General features: G+C 42.0%; 1 protein-coding gene across 8 annotated transcripts in view; it reads left to right on the top strand.

Annotated features, from left to right (window-relative positions):
* The first annotated feature begins 7,642 nt into the window (after positions 1-7,642).
* The window catches only part of HMGN3 (high mobility group nucleosomal binding domain 3), a 31,723-nt gene continuing 29,981 nt past the window's right edge, over positions 7,643-9,384 (top strand). For 5 of the 8 annotated variants that reach the window (XM_045867138.3, XM_045867136.3, XM_045867134.3 and 2 more), the window contains exon 1: positions 7,643-8,043. In XM_045867138.3, coding sequence (XP_045723094.2) covers positions 7,801-8,043 — 243 coding nt within the window. In that variant the 5' untranslated portion in view covers positions 7,643-7,800. The remainder of the gene's footprint in view (positions 8,044-9,384) is intronic. The other 3 variants (XM_064597792.1, XM_054505442.2, XM_045867139.3) reach the window with 2 other exon arrangements.

Here is a 9,384-nt window from a genome sequence, read left to right as displayed (position 1 = left end):
GAGTTTGTGGTGCCTTGTGGTGCCTTGTGGTCCCTTGTGGCTCAAAGTATCAATTTTATCCTTTACTGTTTGGGTTGAGAACCAGTTGCATTTGAATCTCTGAATTTGTAGACTCTCTAGTCTTTTCTATTTATCATTGTAAACTGACCAATTCTTCTCCAAACATATATCTTTCTTGTAATATTGTGCCAAATGCAGTTGATAGCAGCCAATTAAATGGTAGTATTAATGTTTTCAATCTCTTCCCTAAAGTTAGGTATGCCTTTTACCTTCCAATTTACTGCAGGCAACACTTTTTCCAAATGTTTCATCACCAGAAAAATCCATTCCTCCAGTCTTCAGCAATAGTTTCTTTGATTCTCTCTGACCAGCTCTTAAGCCAATGCCACATATTTTAGGGTTTATTTTATTATTAAGACAGTACCCCAAGCTCTTAGGTTCTAAGTTCTATGTCATTTTGGAATAAGGTAGATAATCCTGTGAGAACAAATTTCCCCAAATATCAACAGCTTAAATAAAAGGTTTATTTTCACTTATGTCCCATATCCATTGGAAAGGGTTTCAAAGGGCACCATTCACAGTGGTCACTCAGGGACACACATAGACAGTCTGCATCTCAACATTTGCGTCCATAATCATAGATTCAGATGGAAATAAAGCTGGAAATATTTTCTTTTTTCTTTTTTTTTTATTCTTATGTTAATCCCCATACATTACATCATTAGTTTTAGATGAAGGAAATATTTTCTAAACAATACTAATAGAAGCTCTATAGCTCTGAGTTCAGATGCAGGGAACAGAACCTGTTGTATCTAATTTAAGGAGGCAGAGATACATTCAAGGAGTCAATGGCTTGTGGACAGCTGGGAGGACTAAAGAAACAGACTCTACCTTTAATTTTCAGAAAACTCCCAAAGTCACACCCCAGAACCAGGTCATCGAAGGAGCTCTGCTTCTTCTGAAGTCAGGACTCCACTAGCGTCAGGACTCCATGAGAATAAAAGTACTTTCTCAATCAGGAAGCCACCACTGCTCCCAGTTCTAGACCATGCCTCACCTGCTACAGTCTATGTCTGCAGAGTGGATGCAGGGAGTCCTGCCTAGCAAAACCCACAAAGCCAGCGCCTGGGATCTCTGAGGATATTGTTGCAGGAAAAGAGAAAGCAGCAGACACAGCAGACATAGCCTAGTGTGGCCTCCTCCTAATCGCCACTCCACAAATTTCATGCTAGTGCATCTAATTGGCCAAATCCAAATCACACCCAGAACCCGAGCTGCTCTGGGATGTGATTTTTTAGATTCTAGCATCAACGGTACAGGGAGGCATACTACAGCAAAGATGGAGTTGAGCCACAAGCCAACATATCCATCCCTTAACACATGGCAGTAGGCCATAGTTTAGGGCAGTACATTCTACAGCAACAATAAAACTTGTTTGTAATGTTTATCTCTGCCTATTTTAAAGTGATTTTAAGAGGTTTACACTATACATTCATAATCAGGTCCTTAGGGATTCAGGAAAAGTTAAAATTTTTCTGTGTTCTATTTTATAATCTATGGGGGAATATAATATACTTTCTTTTTTCCTGTATTAGTTTATTTTTTTAATTTAAATTCAATTAATGAACATATAATGTATTATTTGTTTCAGGGTACAGGTCTGTGATTCATCAGTCTTATATAATACCCAGTGCTCATTACAACACTGATATACTTTCTTCAAACAAAATATGTTAAGTACTATGGTGCAGGCACATGCGCATTCCTATAGCTTACTGTCTCCAATTTTCACACCAATTCTATGAGGTGGTGTATTCGTTAGGGATTATATTCAGCTGCACGTCACAGACACTCACCTACCATGGCTTAATCAAGCAGGTGCTTATTTTCCATGCATAAAAAGTAGTGGAGTGGTACAATCCAGGGCCAGTACAGAGACCTGCAGCCCTGTCTTTCTCTTTCATTCTTGACTTGTTCCGCTCATCCTCTTGGACGTAAGATAAGTGTTCTACTTCCAGACATTATTACCAACTTCCAGGATGGAAGAAGGAGAAGAACAAAGGCAAAAGGCAGCTGTGGGGCTGGGTCTGCCCCTGCCCTGTCATAGGTAGTGTTGACACTACGACCTTGTGACGTCTGCACACATCTCATTCACCAAAACAGTGTCACGTAGCAACCTCTCTCTGCTGGGGAAGTGGAGAACTAAAGTTTTTGTTTTGCTTTGGCCAGCTCTAATGTCAAAAATCAGAATTCTGTCAGTAAGACCGAAGACTAGTGTGAATATTGGGTTTGTAACTGGCAGTGTCTACCTTGGATCAACATCATTATTGTCATTTTACAGCAACAAAAAAAGCGGATGTCAAAGAGGTTAAGTAGTGGGATTGCAGCTCAATGACTTGGGATGTGAGTTCAAGCCGAATGGCTCCAAATTCAGGGCTTTTTGATGAGGATTTATTTAAAGAATAGTTAAAACTTCAGAAAAGTTTTGACATATCCTATATATAAAGAGGTAAATTGGATTATTCAGAAAGCAAATTTTTAAAAAATTTGTTAAAGGTTCCAAAGGCCAGAAGTGGGAGTAGGAATGAGAAAGGGGGGAAGGATGAGATTTTCTGTGGGAATAACACAATGCCATGCCTCAAAAAAAGCAACAACAACAACTCTGTGTAAAAGCAGCCTTAAAAGGATTATGGCACTTTTCAGGCTAGCGTTCCACTGCTGGGTAGAAATGTATTGCCTTGAGAATTAGGACAGTTATTAACCAAGCTAACCTGAAAAATCTTCTCCAGTTGCCATACGGTGTTTTCCAGAATGATTCACTTGACTTTCATTTCCCTAAGCCTGGATTTTGTTTATTTGTTTTCATTGAGGAAAGAACATGGTTCAATCTGCCCTGAAAGGCAGGACCACTGTGCACAGTGACAGGAAAGGGGCTACTGGGTGTTTCTTGCAAGATCCCAAGGATTCTGAGGTTTGAAGAAATGCAGAAGACATTAGAAATGGGTAGCCAAGATCCCCAGCTTCGAAGGCAGGGTGCGGTCCTGTCTGAGAGTGTACTGGCAAAGGCAGTAATCTACAAGAATGTATATATAACTCCATCTGAGAGATCTGCAACAACCCCTAATGAGTTTCTGGCACTTTGCAGATTGTGAGTTTTCCCCTAAGGGGATGAGTGGTGTCCTTACTTTGCTGCGTCCTCACCATGAAGCCCTTCCCTTAACTTTCACTCCTTGTACACGGCTGGCTCTTGGCACCAGACAAGCTACCAATCTGGCAGAAAGTGATGGCTGGACAAATGTAGCCCAATCCCTGGTTCTAACTACTGAGCATGGCTAATTCATCCCCCAAGAGTCATTTGGGAGTCACAAAGAGCAAATTAATTACACTCCGATGAGTTTAAGCAGCAGCAATAAGAAGAAGGAGAGGTAAATAACACAGAGATTGAACCTGAAAAGGACTAGGGGTGGGAAAACTGTGTAGAACATACATAGGGTAAAGAATCTGCGCACAGATTAAATTTGATTGAAAGCTGGGAAAAACAAGTTGGTTCCTGTTAGAAGATCACAGAATGTCCTGGCCCCCTTGCTGTTAATGCAATTACAAGGTATGCTTGTACAATCACTGAAATAATAAAACATTGAAAGGGTGTGGTTTGTGGAACTTTGAGCAGGTTAGGTTCCCTTTGAGGATGTGGGGCCCGGGAATTTAATCTTGTCAGGGGCTCAAGGAGCTGCCCAGAGCGCTGCCAGCGAAGATCCCAGCTATTCTAGGATCTCAAAGTGTACAGTTTTTAATGACTCTTCATGCTCCTTACAAGTAGAGAAGAGGAGGGAGAAGAATGCAGAGTAAGCATGTAGTGCCAGTCAAAACTGGAACCGAGGACAGACGGAGTAGAAGCACAAGGCGAGGTCCATGGTAGGGAAGTTTCACCCACAGCATTATGCTCCTTCTCTGCAAGTGTGTTAAGTAGGCAGCAGGCTTTTACAGCATTCGAATCTAAGTACTGGCATTCAGCAAATGGTCGTTGAGAACTAAGGCCTAGCTTAAAATTCTCAAATTCTAGTATAAGCGTCATAGGAGAGGGGCGTCTGGGTGGTGCAGTCAGTTAACTGTCCAACTCTTGGTTTCGGCTCAGCTCATGATCTCAGGGTCGGGAGATCAAGGCCCAAGTCGGGCTCTGTACCCAGCGCAGAGTCTACTTGAGATTCTCTCTCCCTCTCCCTCTGCCCCCCCAACTTGTGTGTGCACACTCTCTCTCATAAATACATACATACATACACACATAAAAGAATCATAGGAGGAACTTGTTTGAAGTGCAGACTCCCAGGTCTAGTCATTAAAAATTCTGATTCAATAACTTGGGCTTAGGGTCTAGGTACCTGCATCAGGCAGCTCCTGTGATTTGAGGTTGGTGGCTCTTAGACCTGGTTACTTTGTAAAAACTGTAACATGGTCTCTGCAAAAGTTAGCGTTCAGCAAACTAGAGATTTGACTAATAAAAATGCGAACAAAATAAAGTATTCCTTTGCCACCTCTTGTCAGTTGTTTTTGGTGTTTTGTTATATTCCTGAAATCATTCACCTCTGGAAATCTTTGGCCAATTTCCTGAAGAACAGTTTATTCCAGAATTACAGAGTTATCAGAAGCAACAATAGATTCTACATATTAATTCTCCAGCAATTTGCCATTAATTAAAGCAATACCCTGCCTATGCCTGCCTGAAAGAGGGAAGAATGAACAGATCAAGAGGGAGATGATAATTTCCCTTCAAAACTTCCTTTCAAGATTTGAAGATTAAACACCCTTCTTCAGAGCAAGAAATTGCTGGAACCCCAAAGATCCATAAGATTCATTAGGGCTGTGAAGTAGCTTTACTTCACAGTAATACCTATCCTAAATATACCAATACCTATCCTAAAAATACATTTCAGGTCTCAACCTAGAACACTCACACACGCCTCCACGCACACACGCCCATACATGCCAACTATATACGTACATGTGTGCTGTGTGTTTATGTGGGAATGTATGAGAAATGGAAACATTTTAGAAAACACTACTTATCTTTACCATGTGAAATGCACCCTGATATTTTCCATGCTCTGCCCTTTCTTTTCTTCTCCTTTCTCCTGCTCTCTTCCTTAATGATAGTCATGATACCACCAATGGGTTTGCCCTGCTGTTTTGAAAAATGCTGAGGTAGGTATAAGATTCCAACTGTTTTGACTAGGAAAGAAGGGGAGAGGAATTGGAATTGGAAAAGAAGTTTGTTCACTAATTTTTCTTTCTTTCTTCCTCAGGCAGTAACTCCCTTTATTTGTCCACTGTCCATCTTGGCTAAGATAGTCTCCACATCTTGTAGAGAAGATTTTACTGGCTTAGAGGTTGATGTTTCGAAGCAAGTGAAACACTCAGCAGAATATACTGATAAACACATGAGTTTTTACTTCTTACCAGGTTGACCTTGCCTCCTCACTGTCTTGCATGAGGCATGCTCATTTCTGTTCAGTTGTCTTTATCTCCTAACCTGGAATCCTACCTACCCACTAAATTATTCTCTTTGCCTACTCTTCTTTCCTCCACAGGTCTGTGCTTATTTTCTCAGACCTTAAAGCTACTGAAGCTACAGGGAGAACCCTCCATTCCAGAGTGTTCTCCTCAGGCAGGTGCAATCCACTTCAAAGGAAAGAAGATCAATGCTGTTATTCATTTCAAAACTAATCTGTTATTTTTGTCACTTGTAAATGAACTAAGAGGCTCAAATGACCCAAGGTTCCCACAATCAACTTTCTTTATCCAACTAGCAAATTTCATTTTCATTGCAATTATTTTATTATGTGCAGTAAAAACATTCACAATTTTGTTTGCTGTTGATTGCCTAGCCTTGAAAAATATAAACTAAAGATGCCAAATTGTGAGCCGCTTTTCCTCACAGAGGGAAAAATTCACCCTAGACTACCTTTGTTGTGAAACATTTTGATCTCCATAAAGAAAAAATTTTCGACCCAGATTACAAGTGCTACCCAGCATCCTTCCCACACATATCTTATTAAAAATGTCTTCACTGGCTTTTTTTCTTTTTTAACCACCAAGCATTCTGCAAATGAACTCTTTCCCAAGACAACTCCATTATAAATATGATTTTTATGGTAAAATTATTAACCTCAAAGTTTTTATCCAATTCTCAAGCAAAGAACTGGTTTTATCCGAGTTATTCTGAGCATATTGTGATCCACTGAATGCCTGAAAGCAAGAAATCTACCAAAGACAAATCTGTCAAAAGGACCAATTTGAAAAAGATCTCCTATTGGGGCAATATGAGCATTAAAAAATAGTAATAATGGCAATAGGTTGAATCATATCAAATATATACAAATCCATCAGTTCCTAAAGATATTACAAAAATAAAATCATTGACCACTTCTAGAGTTTGCTGGGATGTCAATTCATTATTCTGAAAATTAATAAAGAAAAAAGCCACATTAAAATTTATTTGATCGCTTCTCAGCCTTTTGGCTAAGATCAAGTGTAAAATTAATTACTTGATGACATTTAATGCATATTTGCAGCCTCTGCATGACCAAAGTGAACTTAGCCATGTATGTGGTGTAAGACTTCAATATATTTTCCTATGATGTGAACTTTTGCCTTCTAATATGATTATGAAACTAAACTTGCCTAATTTTGCTTTTCCTATAGTTTCTTAAGAATGAAATTATTCATTATGGTCTTTTGTATTTGACTTGTTTCATGTGGCATCTTGTTTTTGGCATTCATTCATGTAGGGATATTTTGTTCCTTTTTATTGCTGAGTATTATTCTATTGCATATGGTTACCACAGTTTGCTTACCCATTCACTAGTGCTTTTCCTTTATCTGCTGAAATGATTTGTTTTTTACTTTATTCTATTAATATAGTGAATTACATTGGTTGGTTTTTAGATGTTAAACCAACTTTGAATTCCTAGGATAAACCTCACTGGTCATGATGTCTTATCCCTTTAAATGTTGTTGGGTTTGATTTACTAAAATTTTGTTCAAGATTTTTGTGTCTATGTTTATAAAGGATATTGGTCCATACTCTCTTTTCTTTTGAGATCTTACACTGGTTTTGTTATCAGGGTAAAACTGATCTCATAAAATAAATTCAGAAGTGTCTCTGCAATGTCAGTTTAATGCCTTGCAGAACTTTGAGAAATATTAAATTATGTCTATTTTAAATATATTTATTTAAATATGTTTCAAATATAATCTGTTCTGACCTTGTTCATTCTTTTTCTAATTTCCATAACAAACATCCTATTCATCTTCAAGCCTAGTTTGAAGTTGGCTGAATTAGTGAGTGATTTGTAATCACAGATTTTTAGGAAACGAAAGCTAAGTAACTTTTGAGATTATTGCCATTAGATATCTAGAAAGGGAAACTGAGACCCTTAGAAATTGCCACACTCTCCCAGAACAGGGTATCTTCTCACTCTTACAGGTCTCCATCACCTAACATTCATTACAAGCCTTTACGGGGTAGGAAACGTATCAAGTGCCTGCTGTGCATATACTTATACTATATAGTTGATGTGTCCAGCCTTACTCTTTTTCCTGACTATAAAGGCCCACACTGTTCCTACTGACAGGATCCAAATAGGGAGCAGCAAAACGATGAAACTCCAGGACCGTGTGGCTTGGGGGTTACTAGTTGAACTGGGCATGCTCAGTCACCAGGCAGATTTTTTTCGGTGAAGTGGAAACTACAACAGCGCTTACCGTGTGCGCTGAGGTGGGCGTGCCCTCGTGGAATTTAGAATGTTGCCGCAGCCAATGGGGCCTCGCGGCCGGCTGCCGGGGCTCCTCATTGGAGGAGCGGAGAGGCGAGCGAGTAGAGGGCCCCTGGAGGGAGCCGCGGAGGTGCAGGTCGGAGAGGCCGGGCTACGCCGTGCCCTGTGCGTGAGCAGCTGCGGCGGCGGCAACCAGCGGCGGTGTCTGCAGTTCCACCCCGTTGCTTTACTTTTTAGCTGCACGAACGTAGTCATTATGCCGAAGAGAAAGGTAAGTCTTACCAAAAAAGATTCAAAGGCCTTCAAATTGTGCTTACAGCAGATCTTGTCATTGCGGTGGATTGCGCGGAATGCGCTTGGTAGTAACTCGGCGTTTGCGAATCTCTTTGCTTCCCCACGCTTTTCAGATGCCTGTTGCGGACATTCCTCCTTCCCTCTCTCCCTCCCTCCGTCCTCATCGGTTTCTGCCTGATACTTTCTCTCCAGCGACGCGGCTTCCCTTCTTTCTGAACTCATGCTAGCTGGAATGGTTTCCACCTCGAACAACAAGAAGCAAAAGAGCTTTCCATTCGCCCTTCCAGGAGGGGAGTTTCCTCTTTGAAACTGCCGGGTTGTGATTAGTGTGGAGGGAAAGCAGTGACGGGGGCGGAGGGGGGGGAACAAGTCCATGCATAGGGAGGCCGAAAAAAAAAATAAGTCGGGCAGATGTTGGGGTTATTCCCAGGTGGGCCTAGCCCACGGCTGGGCGCGTCGCGTCGGCTCTGAGGCCAAGGGAAGGGAAAGCCATGTTTAAAATAGCACTCACCCCCCTGCTCGCCTCCGCTGCAGACCCGTATGTACCAACTCCCGTGTCAATCAGGGCTGGGGACGGCGCAGGCGGGGCCGGGCGGCCGGGACCTGCCGGCAGTTCGCGGCGGGAGCGGCGGAGTTAGCCACGCGCAGGACGGGACAGCGCCGGTGGCGCCCACCGTGGCTTGCCGAGGAATGCGGCCAGCGGGTCCGCTCCGGCGACCCAAGCCCGCACGCAGTCGGGGCAGGCGGGGTGCGCGTGCTCCCGCGCCCCTCGGTACCCACAAGGAACCGGGGACATTTTCGTCCCGGCTTCAGCTCCTTGGGGACTGTTACGTCCCCTTCCGCGCGGGGCCGGGACACGAAGTATCTAGCTCCGCGGTGCATGTTTCCCTCGGGGTCATGGTCCTGGGGAGGGAAGGGAAGGTTTTCCTTCACCCAGAGGAAACCGGTGTGTGGCGGCTGTAACCTAAGAAAATGTTTTGCACCCTCCCACTGCCTGCCAGGAGTGTAAATCAGTGTGTCTTAAATTTGAGGCAAAATTACAAATAATATCCTGCTTTATCAGTTAAAGACTATGGCCTGATTTGTGGCATTATTTTATAAAAATAGAGAAGCTTTTGCTTTCTTACCCGCCATTACTAAGAATTGGATGGGAACTTGTCTCCTACACTTTTTAAAAAACACAACAAAAGTTTGTTGTGTTTTTTTTTTTTTTTCTTAATCTTACAGTTTATTGTGCACATACTGTGTGCTTCATACTGTGGGAAGAGTTTGACTTGTATTATTTTATTTACTCCTCGGTACATCTTGAGAGGTGTTA

This window comes from Mirounga angustirostris, unplaced genomic scaffold (genome assembly GCF_029215605.1).
Source record: "Mirounga angustirostris isolate CCGP_5_RB_7025 unplaced genomic scaffold, mMirAng1.0.hap1 SCAF_8, whole genome shotgun sequence".
NCBI classification, from domain to species: Eukaryota; Metazoa; Chordata; class Mammalia; order Carnivora; family Phocidae; genus Mirounga; species Mirounga angustirostris.
This window is presented reverse-complemented; position numbering and strand designations above follow the sequence as displayed.